The sequence below is a fragment of the Delphinapterus leucas genome, chromosome 4, assembly GCF_059928025.1.
Source record: "Delphinapterus leucas isolate spDelLeu-1000000601 "Yukka" chromosome 4, BTC_Dleu_Yukka2, whole genome shotgun sequence".
Classification (NCBI taxonomy): Eukaryota; Metazoa; Chordata; class Mammalia; order Artiodactyla; family Monodontidae; genus Delphinapterus; species Delphinapterus leucas.
Window position 1 is genome coordinate 52,663,905 of NC_143132.1, and position 14,025 is coordinate 52,677,929.

At 35.6% G+C, this 14,025-nt stretch overlaps 1 protein-coding gene across 2 annotated transcripts in view; it reads left to right on the forward strand.

Moving 5' to 3' along the window:
* The window catches only part of ALCAM (activated leukocyte cell adhesion molecule), a 193,819-nt gene that overhangs the window by 143,982 nt on the left and 35,812 nt on the right, over positions 1–14,025 (forward strand). For both annotated transcript variants that reach the window (XM_089910513.1, XM_089910512.1), the window contains exons 4-7: positions 5,743–5,807; positions 7,036–7,123; positions 7,580–7,762; positions 12,635–12,762. In XM_089910513.1, coding sequence (XP_089766639.1) covers positions 5,743–5,807; positions 7,036–7,123; positions 7,580–7,762; positions 12,635–12,762 — 464 coding nt within the window. The remainder of the gene's footprint in view (positions 1–5,742; positions 5,808–7,035; positions 7,124–7,579; positions 7,763–12,634; positions 12,763–14,025) is intronic.

Consider the following 14,025-nt stretch of genomic DNA (forward strand, 5'->3'; position numbering starts at 1 on the left):
GCTTATACTATCAAGGAGACCTTTGTTCTCCCGAAGAACCTTGTAAAAGCATGGTACATGTTTCAGTTTATTACCTTTCAGCTTAGAAGGTACTTTCCAGAAACCATCCACTCAACTCAATCATTTTATGGATCAAACGAAGTACCAAGCGTTTCCCAGTTATGCCCCCTTCCATTAAACACCCCGGATAATCTCCATCCTGTATTTGCCAAAGTCCCATGTATTTTTTCTTTCTTGTCTTTTATTTCACTTTGATGTTATTAGGAAGATGGATGGTGTGCTGCTAAAAACACTTTTTCTAAAGAGAGCAACCAAAATCTTTTTATTAGGCCATGACATCGTAAATATAAGTACACAAGAATGTACTGCAGTAGGTACAGAGATTAAGTCACAGCATTTTAAAGTATGTGTATTGATTTGTCATTGACATGTTTCTTTGTTATTATGTTAAAATTACCAAATATCAAGACAGTCTACAAGAAAGTTGAGAAAATTCAGGTTGTTCCATTTCGAAGAAACATTTGTGACAATTTTCAGAATATAATTTTTTAAATGCCATAAAAGTTCATTTGGCCTAATTTGATAAAATTTGTAAGCTGTTTTGGAATACAGAGGATTTCTATGGCTATAAAAACAAACTTACACCCTGCATACCATCAGCTCCCCCTACCCGCTTCTCTTTTGAATGTTGTTGAAAACAAAGTGATTCTCAGAAACAGAATTTGCATTCCAGGCTCTGGGCCAGAGAGAATTTAAATAGACAAGTTACACACTTTTGAAAATGGGGTTTTATACTAGAAACTGTGGGACCCTCCGAGTCCAATTAAATAAACAGCACAGCTCATGATAAAGAAAGAGTTTGCAAGAGCATATAAGGGCTTTGCTTTTTTAAAAATAATGAATTTACACTGGATCATTATTTGTGAAGCAAATAGCAGCTGTGACATGGAGGCTTTCATTCTACACATGTATATATTGCAATCACTTAAGAGTTACTAGGCTCATCAATCAGTCCTCTGTTTCCTTCTGTCGAGTCACCTAGCACCTAGCAACATGCACTGTGTACCACACAATGAGTGTGGTTAACGTGAGCTAATCCCAGATCAGTTTGCTGCGGTGTCCTCCTGATGAGCACAAACTGTTTTTATTCAAACTAGAGGCCATGACTGATGACTTTATTACTTCTGATGTAAGTTTGTTTATTCGGTTTTAAGCTATATCTCAGATGCAAGAAGTCATGCCCATAAAGCAGACCAGATCCACGTAAGTCCCATGCTTTGTCACCACTAATGAGGCATTTTTGTTTGGTTGGTTGGTTAGTAGTTGAATGGCATCAAAATCAAACTGTTTGCATTTAATGCACATTTGAAGTTAATAAAACCAAGAGTAGTAATAAAACGAAGAGTAGATCTTAGAGGTTGAATGCTTGCCCAGAGAGCCAAATGGCTGTCGGTGGTACAATGGAAAAATCACTGAACTGGTCATCAGGAGATCTGGCTTTGTTAGATGTGCTGCTAATTTCTGACCTTGGGCAAATGACTTCACCAGTCAGGGCAGGGGCTTCGATTCCCTCATCATCAGTAAATAAGTACTTTGGATTAGGCGGTGGTTTTCCCACTCTGTTCCTAGGATCCTCTTGACGTGCTAAGAGGGCTGAGGTGGGTGAGGAGCTGCTTCTACTTGATTAGCTATAATTCGCCCACTCAATATTTCGAAGTTTTTTCATGATATTTTGTTCAGGGGGAAAAAAGGGAGAAGGGTTTGTGTACTAAAAAGCATTTGAAAACCACAATCCAGCCTAATCTTCTGCACTGGTGTGTGTGGTATTAAAAGGAAGATTGTTCCCGCGACTTCCACCTGGACCAACCAGCTCTTCTAGTGATGGTTGACATCACAGTTATTTGAGCTTTCATTGGGACACTGTTCTCAATGTTTTATCAAAACTGAGCATCCCTCCTCCCACCCTCCCTGTGAAAGTTATTCAACTTTCAACTGCAAGTCATTTTTATTTTTTCAGAATGAAGGAAGCAAAAGATACCTTTTTAACAAATGAGATCTACACTGTATATTTCATTTTGATTCTTTAAATATAAAAAATACCTTTTCCCATCTCATAAGGAAAATAAACTATGATTTCATGCTCACAGTGATTTACTTAAAGTACATCAAGAGTTGATTGCTGACACAGTACTGAGAGAAGCACCCTTGACTCAATGTAACCAGTGCACCTGACTTTTCTTGCTCTCCTCCCATATCCAATTGAGCCACATCCTCTGTGTGAGGTTATTGAGAATAACACTCATGCATCTGGGTGATATAGAGCAGTTTTGCATTCATCACTCCATCCTCACCTGGCTGTGAAACTCTTGACAAAATTATTTTACTAATGCAAATAAATTTGTGGTATGATTTTCCCTTTCAATTCTATACTTAGTTATGAATCCTTGAATCGTATTAAGACATAATTCACATAAAGTTTTTTTAAAACACTTTGGAATCAATATGCAATTTTGCTAAAATAGTGCACCTCCTCTTTTATGGTCTTCTAACTAATACTCATCGATTGTTACAAGCTAATATAAGAGAAAGTTACATACAAAATATGTATTTAATATAGAGGGTTTGAAACAAAAGTTTGAGAAAATAACTCAGAGAAATGCAATAGGTATTACCATTACTTTCTCAATACCCACTGTGACTCTGTCTTCTAAATGGAAAAGTGAATAACAGTACAAAGAGGACTAAATTTTAAGCATACTTTCATCAGGTTTTCCTGGGTTTGCTGCAGTTTTATTTTATTGAAATAAGAATAAATTTTAGAAAGTGTTTATGGAAACAAAGCACACATGGCCATTGTTGGAAAAGACCAACAATTGTAACACATCAGTATTTATGGTTATATGGGGTTTATAAGTCAAAGTAGAGGAATATATTTGACTTTAGAGGAAGTATGTTCCAACTGAAATGGTATCTGATTTTGGTGAACTAGAAATTAGTACAACTTAACAAAACTGCCCATCCTCATTTTCTATTAAGAGCCTAATTTTTTGGAGGATTTTTTTCAAATCTCTCTATATATTCCAGGCGTAGATAGTACTGAGGAAACAAAAAACTATTTGCTCTTTTTTTCTTGTTAATCTTGACACTTGATCAACCACAAAAATTAATTTAATATCTTACCTCTCTTGAGCTTTCAGAGAGGTGTCACTGAATAACTGATTTTAGTTCCCAGAGAACTTACATTTACTCAAGCTCCAAGATTTTTGTTCTGTTTAAATATTTTGGATGTAGCCCTCTCTCAAAGGTATTAGACATTTGCCATAAAACATTGAATTCTGAACATAATTTAAGGTTTTATCAATAACTCAGAGTTGTAATTATGAACATTAATGATGTTACATTCAGATAATGGTAAAACCAAGACTTACTGATGTGTATTGGAGAAGGCTTTAATCCCCTACCACATGTTTCCCAGGAACTGCTATTTATGTCGTTTTGATTTTTATAATTTATTTTTTCTAATTGAAAACATTTTTTAAATTGAAGTATACTTGATTTACAATATTATATTAGTTTCAGGTGTACAACATAGTGATTCAATATTTTTATAGATTATACTCCATTTAAAGTTATTACAAAATAATGGCTATATTTCCCTGTGCTTCACAATATATACCTGTTACTTATTAATTTTATACATGGTGATTTTTACCTCTTAACCCCCTGCACATATCTTGTCCCTACCCCTTTTCTTTTCCCCACTGGTAACCACTAGTTTGTTCTATATATCAGTGAATGTGTTTCTGTTTTGTTATTTTCATTCATTTGTTTTATTTTTTATATTCCACATATTAGTGATAACATACAGTATTTGTCTTTTTCTGTCAGACTTATTTCACTAAACATAAATACCCTCCAGGTCCATTCATGTTGTTGCAAATGGCAAAATTTCAGTATTTTATATGGCTGACTAGTATTCCATTAGGGGTGTGTGTGTGTGTGTGTGTGTGTGTGTGTGTGTGTGTATACACACATGTAACATCTTCTTTATGTGTGATGGACACTTAGGTTTCTCCCGTATCTTGTGTATTGTAAATAATGCTGCTAAAAACATAGGAGTACATGAATCTTTATGAATTAGAGTTTTTCTTTTCTTTGAATATATGCCAGGAGTGAAATTGCTGGATCAGTTTTTTATATTTTGTCAGTTTTTTATATTTTTGGTCACATTCCTAACAATCAGGTAGCCAGGTGCCACTTCTTGTTTGTGTTAATATAATTGTCTGTTATGCTTTCCTATTTTTCTATGTTTCTTTTTTCCATTTTTTTATCTTTCTTATATTTTCTTTCCAATCTGTGCATTTAGAATATAGATAATCGCTCTTCAGAAAATTGTATCAAGAGAATTATACTTCTAGAATTAATAGTAAATAAGCCTCTTATAATTAAAGTGTAAGCTCAACAGATAGGCAGATTCACTATTATTATTAATTATTCTAATTTCTAATATAAAACAATTGCAAAGGGAAAATTAACTCAGGATGTTAACCTGAAGAAGCCTACATTATTTTTGCATACAATCTTGGTGATACCCATCTTGCTGTTCCAAAGACTTTTTGTCTTCATCCTTGTTTTCTATAATGGTCTGCGTAGGTAACATGTCGATAACTGAATTCCAAATTGAGTAATAATTATACAAAAGCAATTTAGTTTAGTTTGGTAATCAAAATTAAAAGTATAGAGATGGTAGACAATAAGACTATAGAAGAGAGAATAGCTAGTTGTTTTTGTCTATTTCTTTGAAAATAGAATAGCTAGTTCTCCATGAGACTCACAAAAATCAATGACAATGAGACAATATCCATTTTCTATAGACTAATTGTTAGAGCTAATTAAAAAGTTTAAAAATCCATCAATGATAGATAACTGATAGCTAAGAATAAAATAAGTTTAAATAATACCTTCTTGCTGCAATTTGTAATCAATTTTTCCCGAAGCCTCTATTAGAATTTATGCTTACAGAACTTCCTATATTTAAAACGCTTCTGTCCATTATCTCAGGTTCCAAATTTGAAAGATTTTCTCACATTTATAGTTTCATAATATAACTTCATTTAAAAGATAAGGTGTGAGATACACAGGAAACTTGGGCTTCTACATCCCTTAGCCACTTTGCATTTCCCATGATTTTAGAGCAGTGATTCTTAAACTCCACTGTGGCCAAGAATCCCCAATGGAACTTGTTTAAAAAGTAGGTTTATAGGATTTTCCCCAGATACGCTGATTTAGTTGGCCAGGTAGAGCCCAGAAATCTGCATCTTAAATAGGCATCCCTGTGATTTAGATTCATGTGGGCTCAGGTTTTCATCTAAGGAGATGGAAATTATTAAGTAGAAAGTGCACATGGTAACCAATTGCAGATAACATATCCTCTTTAGTATATTAACCTCTGTTTACAATCTAAACCATACTCACTGTTTATAAAGCATCCAGAAAACATTACCAATATTTTATTCACAGGAATAATAAGCACTTAAAATAATATTTAATATAATAAAGCAAATATTTGGAAGGGGTAAATTAACCAGATTTCTTAATTATAGATTATATGAGAAATCTACTTTTTATTTTGTTGCTTATTTTTCTACTTTGAGTAAATGAATTATTTTTCTATAAACCAAACCACAAAAGTTCATTTTCTTCTCCCACATGCACTTAAAATCTTTCTCTACTTAACTTTAGAGCAACCATCTAAACCCGAAATTGTAAGCAAAGCCCCATTTCTTGAAACAGAGCAGCTTAAAAAGGTAAGAACTTGTTTTTGATTAATTGCCTTTCCTTAGCCTAGTGTTGAATGCCTTCTCCTGGCCTCAGATGCCAGGACAAATAAGATAGACTTTGCTCAGTGGAGCTGACAGCTGACAGTGTTCCAGGTGCCAGGCAGAAAGTCTGCACAAGGTAGAGAGGAGACACAGAGGAAGGCGTGGTCATTTCTGAAGGGAGGAGAGGGAGATGAGAGTAAAAAGAGGCATAAGTCTTTCCTGTTTGAACGAAATGGATGTTTAATGAAGTAACGACACATGAGTAGATTTTCTCCAGACCAAAGGTAAAAAGGGCTTTCCAACAATATGAAATAATACCATGTTAAAGAAAACGGCGTGTTTGGGAAACACATTATTTGCGTTGCTGGAATTTTGGGTGCTTAGCCAGTGGGCGAGAGAGTGCAACAAGAGATAAATCTCGAGAGTTAAAGACAAGCTGGATTATGACAAGCCTTCTGTCATGTATAGTGCTTGGTCTCCATCTTATTGACAAATTAAACTATTGAAAAGTTGAAGTTAAGGGATAAGATCAGATTTAAACAATCACAGTAGCAGAGGTTTGAAGGAAGTCTGTACTGAAGGAGGGACAAAACTGGAGTTCCAAATATGAACACATCACTTGATTCATAATCTCATTTTCACTAACTAAAATAGCCAAATTTTCCTTGGCTGGGGGAAAAAGCAAGTTCAGAATTATTTGAATAAGAATGAATTTGACTGCATAAACAACACTAAATATTAAGAACACATGTGAAATAAAGTGGTGGGGATTATAGATCGTGGTAAGTATATGTCATCTGAAATAAATGTAGCATGAAGCTGGAGAGGCAGCCTCATTTTAACACCATTAATGATTCTTGAATACACAGAGCTATGAACCATGGTAATAGCCAATGTTCATATAGTTATGTTATTTAGTTAATGTTAAAACTGAATACTGTCAAAATGAATTGGGTAATGCATTTAAATGAATGTGATTTCATTAATGGTGGCAGCATCTATTGCACATTTTAAAATGGGCAAGACCATAATTTTAAGCACAAAACATTGTTTTTATACAAGAGTGCATTCATTCAGTCCTTAGTCAAGGCTTGGAAAATGAATGGGTCAGGAAATCGTTGGAGTAACTCTGCATCCCTTGAGGAGTCAGGGGCTTTCAAATGGACAACCACTGATGGAACCAAGGTTGTAATATTTCCTCTTTATTTTGCAGTTGGGTGAGTGCATTTCAAAAGACAGTTATCCGGATGGCAACATCACGTGGTACAGGAATGGAAAAGTTCTGCAACCCCTTGAAGGAGGTGGGTAAGAAGTGGGCAATAAATTCAGATGACATGTTTTGCCTTTCTCTTGTCTAAGCATTCCTTAGACTATCCTGAGTCTAAATGCATTGCCCTCTTTTGATCTATGACTCTATACTTTGTTACTTTAAGTATCCATTAAATCAGAAGGGATTTTTAAAACATCATTTTAGGCCTTGTGCAGAAGAATCAAGAGCAGAGAAAATTATTTCTCTATATGACATGTTCTAAAAGTTAATTAAAGTGAGTGGGAGATAGAATTCCAGGATTCTATTTCTGTCCATGTCTCTGATTCATGTTTTTGAAAAGACATCTACCTCACTACATGTCAATTTTCCCTCCTGTTAAATACAGTAAGAAGGACAAAACCACTTCTCAAAGTTGCTGTGACAGTTAATTAAGGACTGTGATTTTCCGATGAAAGATCCTACCATTAGTGTTCTTTATTTTCTTCAGCGGTGGTCATAATTTTTAAAAAGCAAATGGACCCAGTGACTCAGCTCTATACCATGACTTCATCCCTGGAGTACAAGACAACCAAGGCTGACATTCAAATGCCATTCACCTGCTCTGTGACATATTATGGACCATCTGGCCAGAAAACAGTTTACTCTGAACAAGCAGTCTTTGATATTTACTGTAAGTAACTCAATATAAAATTATGCAATTTTTATGTATTAGGAAAAATATTCCAATGCTATTTTAAGTCCCAATCCAAAAGCTCTTTGGAATCTACTTCCAAACCCCCATCCCCATTCCATGGTACCCAAATAATCTCTTCCTCTTTGCAAGACCTATAGAATAAATGCTTATCCATCTATGATATCTTTCACTCTCTATTTTGTTATTTATAATCATCTCTTCTGTATTCCACTAGACACTAAGTTCCTTAAACACAAGATCTCTAACTTAGTCTGATTTCTTCTGGTAGTCCTCAGCCCTGACGCACAGCCTTGGATTTTGGAGGAGTTCAGAATGCCATCTGATGGTTTTCTGAATGAATGACAGATGAATAGAAGCTTATGACTGATTGGTTTTTTTAAATATGGAATTTCCATTTTAATAAAGAAATTTATTTTAATAATGAGATCAATTGCATAAAAGTTAAATAGGATTTTGAATTCCAACATGTTTTGGTTAACTTAATAGATTTGAATATTAGACTACAAAGGAACTTTTTTGATCATCTGATGTAAGTCCATTATTTTAGCTAGCAGTAAAGTGAGACCTAGAGACTTGCCCTAACTTAGCTGTGGCAAGTGGATTAGAATCCTTTTCTCCAATGCTGTGCTCTTTCCTGTAAGACAGGAGCCAAGATAATATGATTAAGAGCAAAGATGCTGGCAATCCAGTCCCAGTGCTGTTAGTTTGTATTTCTAGAAAAGAAGCTTAACTACTCTAGATCTCAGTTTTCCTATTTTGAAATAGGAAAAATATTAATGTAATACTTAACTCATGGTGTTATTATGGAGATTAAGTAAAATCAAAAATCTAAAACAGCACAATATATAGCACATTAAATGCTCATTATTAAATACTATCATCATTATTACGATATAATCATTATTACTTCATAAGCATAGGCTAGAGATAGATTTTGGGGAAAGATGCAAGAAAACTTTATTATTACTTTTTAGTGAATCAGAAATTCTCATAATACTGCCTTATGTTGTAGAATAACCTAGTACTTCTATGTCTATTTGAGAGAAAGGGTAGAAATGCCCACTGAACCTTCAAAGAGTTTTATCTCAGCTACATTTTTATTTTGGCTCCATGAAGTGCAGAACCTTATGGAAGAACAGAACTGAAGTTCCACATGCCCTAAACATAATGGGTTGTTTTGCCTTAAACTTTGTAAATAAATTTCAACTTGATTTAAAAGCAAGGATTGAAAGGATTTCATCCTGTACAGCTTATCTAAAATCAAACTATTATTTCTGTATGTGGAAGCAGAACTCTGTTCAAAGATATTCAGTTGGAAATAAACTATCTTGGTGTAAGTACAGGAGTACAAGATAGGAAAGAACAGCAAGATGAGTGAAAAGGATTGGGAAATTGGCTTAAGAAAGAACAGAAATGTATGTGAGTGTCAGGCATGGGCAGATAGATGGGCAGAAAAATCCTTGGATGAGGAAGAAGGAAATGATTTTACTGTGGCTGGCTGTGTGGGGAGCACTGGGCACAGCTTTTGAGAAGGCACAATGTATGCAGTGCTGGGCTTCATGGCAAAGACCCAAAAGTGTTTAATATATAGTCCTGACATTCAAGGGGTTTACTATTCCAATAGGTAAGTAAGACATGTACATCAGAAGGAAATTGTCAATGCAAAGTTGCAAGTGGTAAGTGCCACAGGGACTTAGTGGATAGTCCTGAAAGCTCAGGTGCCCAAGGACAGTGATTCCAAAACTTCAGGATGTGCATCAGAATCACCTGGAGGACTTGTTAGTAAACAAGTTACAGGACCTGGCTTTATAGCTTCTCATCCAGTAGTTGTGGAGAGGGGCCCAATACTGTGCATTTCTAACAAGTTCCTTGGTGATGCTAATGCTAATCATCTGAGGACCACAGCTGGAGAGCCACTGCTCTAGGGTGACTTTAGAGAAGTGAAGGGGGAGCTAAATGGAAAGTACAGAAGAGTACATTCAAGAAAAAGAAATTTGATCAGTTCATCTTGAGGAAGCCTGAGAAAGACGCGCTGGTCCACTCCTTTACCCTATCCAGTCAGTAATTTTTATAGAATCCAGTCAGAAGTTTTATAGAATCTAGCTCTTTCATCTTTGTATGTGTCTGATTCTGCCTTCTGACACTGCCTAAGATTATGCCACTATTCCTCATTGCTGGTATTTTTGTAACAACTTCTAAAATAGTATTCCTGTCTGTTCACGCCAAACTGCCCTGCAAGCTCCTGCCAGAAATATCTTTCTAAAACACAAATGTGAACATGTCACTACTGTGCTTAAAACTCTACAGCGACTCCCCAGATCTCTCAGGTTAATCTTTAAACTCCCAATTTCAAAATGCCTTGAGTCGCCTATAGCCATGGTCCTGACATGTCTCAACCTTCATCATTTAACTACTTTCTGTAGTCTGTTCTATTTTCCGGATTCCTCCTGTAGAATACTATGTACATTCCTATCCATATGCTGTCACTATCTTACCTTTGTTATCCAGCAAACACCTCCTTATTCTTCAAAACCCAGCTCCAGGGTCAATTCCTACAGGAAGCTTCCCAGTCTGGCGGATCTGTAAGCTACCAGTGATTACTATGCTTATGCATCTTAGGCAGTTTTTGTGTTGTTACAGTCTTAATTGATAAGTTTGGTGTCATCATAAATAAACTGAAAGTTCATTGAGGGCAGGGAATTGCTGTTTTTGACTTTGTAACTCTTGCACTTAGTGCCTGCACAAAACAAATATTACCCAAATGAGTGAATAAATGAGTGGACAGAGGGTAAATGGGGAGAAGGGAGAAAGAAAAATTGAGTAGACTCTTTTGATCATTATGTAGGGGTATTTATGGAGTAGTGAGCTATAAGAGTCTTACCTGAACTAAGTTCAAGGCAATTGTGGATACCAGTTTAAGACATTTTTATTTCAATTTTTACATATTGGGAATGCGTGAAGAATTTTAAATATCATTGTAATATTCAAAGCACTACTTCAAAAACTTATTTAGAGAAAAAATATATATATATAAAGATGTAGAAAAGAGAAAGGCTCACAGTGAAGGACCAAATGAATTTGAAGGCAATGTTTCAGGTGTAGATTAATTAGAGCCTGTGCTAGAGAAGTGTGGGAATAGAAGGGGAGAATCAGATGCAAAATATAAGGATTAATCATTAAGAATGGGTGATTGAGTGGATAAGAGAGGGCAAAGGAGAAAGCCAGAGCAACTGGCAGACTGATGATTTACTGATAGAGTCAAACTGAAAGTCAAAGGGAGAGCAAGAGATCTTTAGTTTTGTTGGACGCAACAAAAATAGTGGGCAACCAGAAGGCTACTGTTAAAACTCAAATGTGTTACATTAACCTCTGACCCCAGTGTAGTTCTTCAACTCTCTAGTACAGAGCAGAGCCTATTGCAAAGGGGACACAGAGAAGGGGGGTTTTAAAATAAAGCATGAAGTCAGACCGATTATGATTCCTAGCTGTTCTGGCATCAGCTTTGGTCAGAGATGTGCTGCAGTGACGTGCTACAGACCAAGCTAGTCAGAGAAGGGCCATGAAAACGAGTGAGGGAGGCCTAGAAATGGAAGGCCAGTGGAGGACAAACTTTATTTACTTTCTGACTTAACTGAGAACTGCTGGTCAGGGAACTACCTCAGGCAAATTCAGAAAAATGAACAAGTATATTAAACCAATCTTTGATTAGACTCAGAACATTCTGGGCAAATATTCAGAGATGCCCAAGCATGGGAAAAAGTCAGAGAAGCAATCTATAACAATCCTTCTAGGTTGTTTTTGCTTCACTTTAATCTTAGAAAGGTAAGTAAATGACTGCAAGAGATAGAAAAAAGCCTCAAAATCTACCACTTATTCGTCTCATTTTATTAGCTAATAGCAAAATAAGTCTCCATAGATAATTTCTGGTGCTGCCGGTTTGGAAATATAGACACATGCCTCAGTAGTTATTAAGCCTTGTGGAAGAGGTTCTCTAAAATAAACCTTTGCATTATATGATTTCAAAATTCATTGTATCATCAGCTACATAAAAACTGGATACATTAGAAAGTGGGTCATTTATAACTGCCAACACCACCTCCTTTTCTTTCCTATTAGCTGGATATGGTCCACTGTGTATTCAGCTTTTAATTTCTTTAGCATTCTACTGTTGAGCGGTAGCTTCAACTAAAGAATATGCTTTAGCCCTATTTTCACCATAAAAATGACCAAAATGGAATGAAAGTTGCATCTTGGCTCCAATGAACAGAAAAAAATTACAATACATTCACAGTTCTGTTGATTGTGTTAAGGGCCTTCCTCAGTTCATGGATTTATCTTTTTGAAAGCAGATCTACTCTCCGGCATGCCAAAAATCTTGCTAGTATTGTTTGGCTCATGTCCCTTTTTATTTAATATAAGGTATTATTGTGTAATAAGTGTGGGGGAGGGGCTAATAGTTTTAGCTCCTTTGCTAGCTGCTCCAGTCTTTCCAAACTGTAAGATACATATAATATAGTTATATGTCCTTATAATGAGATTATACAGTGAGATTGTTCCTACTGGTCTTGTACACATAAAATAATTATGGTCATTCCTACCTCAGGTAAAGACATTTTGCTAAGAAGAAATTGATTTTTATGTAACAGAGTCTCTTTGTAGTTTGCTCTAACCAAGATTAGTACTTGTCAAGTAGCTATTAACTTCAATCCTTCTATAAAAAGATACATTTAAGCAATTACCATTACTAGCTTCTTGAGAAAATTGTGTATAATTTAGTCATTTTCATTGTATGTACTGAGTAATTTGGTACTTGATGAAATGGTTAACTTGTGTCTGTGACTCTTGCAGATCCTACAGAGCAGGTGACAATACAAGTGCTTCCATCAAAAAATGCCATCAAAGAAGGGGACAACATCACTCTTAAATGCTTGGGAAATGGTAACCCTCCTCCCGAGGAGTTTTTGTTTTACTTACCAGTAAGTGCTTCAGAATTATTACTTGAATGAGACCACCATCATTCTGTCCTGTTGTTTGGCAGCTGGCTGACGTTAAGAATTGTATATTCTCGGGCAGCGTGAGTGAGGAAAGGATGTTATTCTTGGAGTCAAGGGACACCTGTGGAATGTCCTTTAAAAGTTTTTTTGGCATCTGGCAGTGCTCTTGCCTTTTTTTAATTCACTGTTAAGGGAAATCAGGGACAAAGAGGAAAAAATCTGATCATAGGAAACTGTAATGGTAGAAACTCAAGGTCTCATTATCCAAATAAACTATAAGAATCTGCTCTTCAGAAGCAAACAAATATAAAATGAAGAATGATGACAGCACATGGTCTGATGTGGATTCTAAATCTATACACAGTGCATTCATGAACACGTCCCTGAATTTCTGATATAGGGACACTTCTGTTGCACATTATATTTAGCTTGATAGAATAAAGCAATGGGCTATATCTTGCCATTGTATGTGGTCTTAAACAGCCATTTTCTCAACTTTTATCAGTATCACAGCTGAAAGAAATGATGTCTAGAGGATAATTTGGATGTGTTCTAGATGCTATGGAGCCAGACTAGGAGAGAGCTCTGTCTGAGGACACTTGTTGGCTCTCCCACAGCCTTCCCAAGTTGGCGTTTGACATAACCTTCCACTGGGAGAAGCCATATACAACTCTGTACTGCATTTACTGCAGGGATCTGTTCACAAATGTCACCCACTGCATTGTTCAGTAATGTTTAAGAGTATCATCCACTATATTACTCAGAAGACAAGTATAAGTGATTTCCTTTCTACTTAAATGTTGACAGAAAATTCTGTTTATCTTAATAAACTGACATATTGTTTTTGTCTAAAGCACAAATGAAAAATTGAAACTAATTATGTTTCTACCTTGATTTTTTAGGGATGACAGAGCCAAATTTGTGTCTTAGTTCTAACAACAATTATCTTTTTTGTTACTATATCCTCCTAATTCATCTATATATTTTTAAAATTCTTAGTTATTAATTCTTTTCTTTTCTCTTTTTAAAATTTCTTTTCCCCCTCTCCTTCTTTCTTCCTCCCTCCCCTTCTTCCTTCCTCCCTCCCTCCCTCCCTTCCTTCCTTCCTAATTTGGATCATATGTTATGTTTTCTTTTAAGCTGCACATCTTTTTGTCAGATTAAGCGAGGGATAAATGTAAAAATAAAATATTAGACATTTTTTAAAAATCTGCCTTAACAAACACAAGCCATGCTGCCAATAAA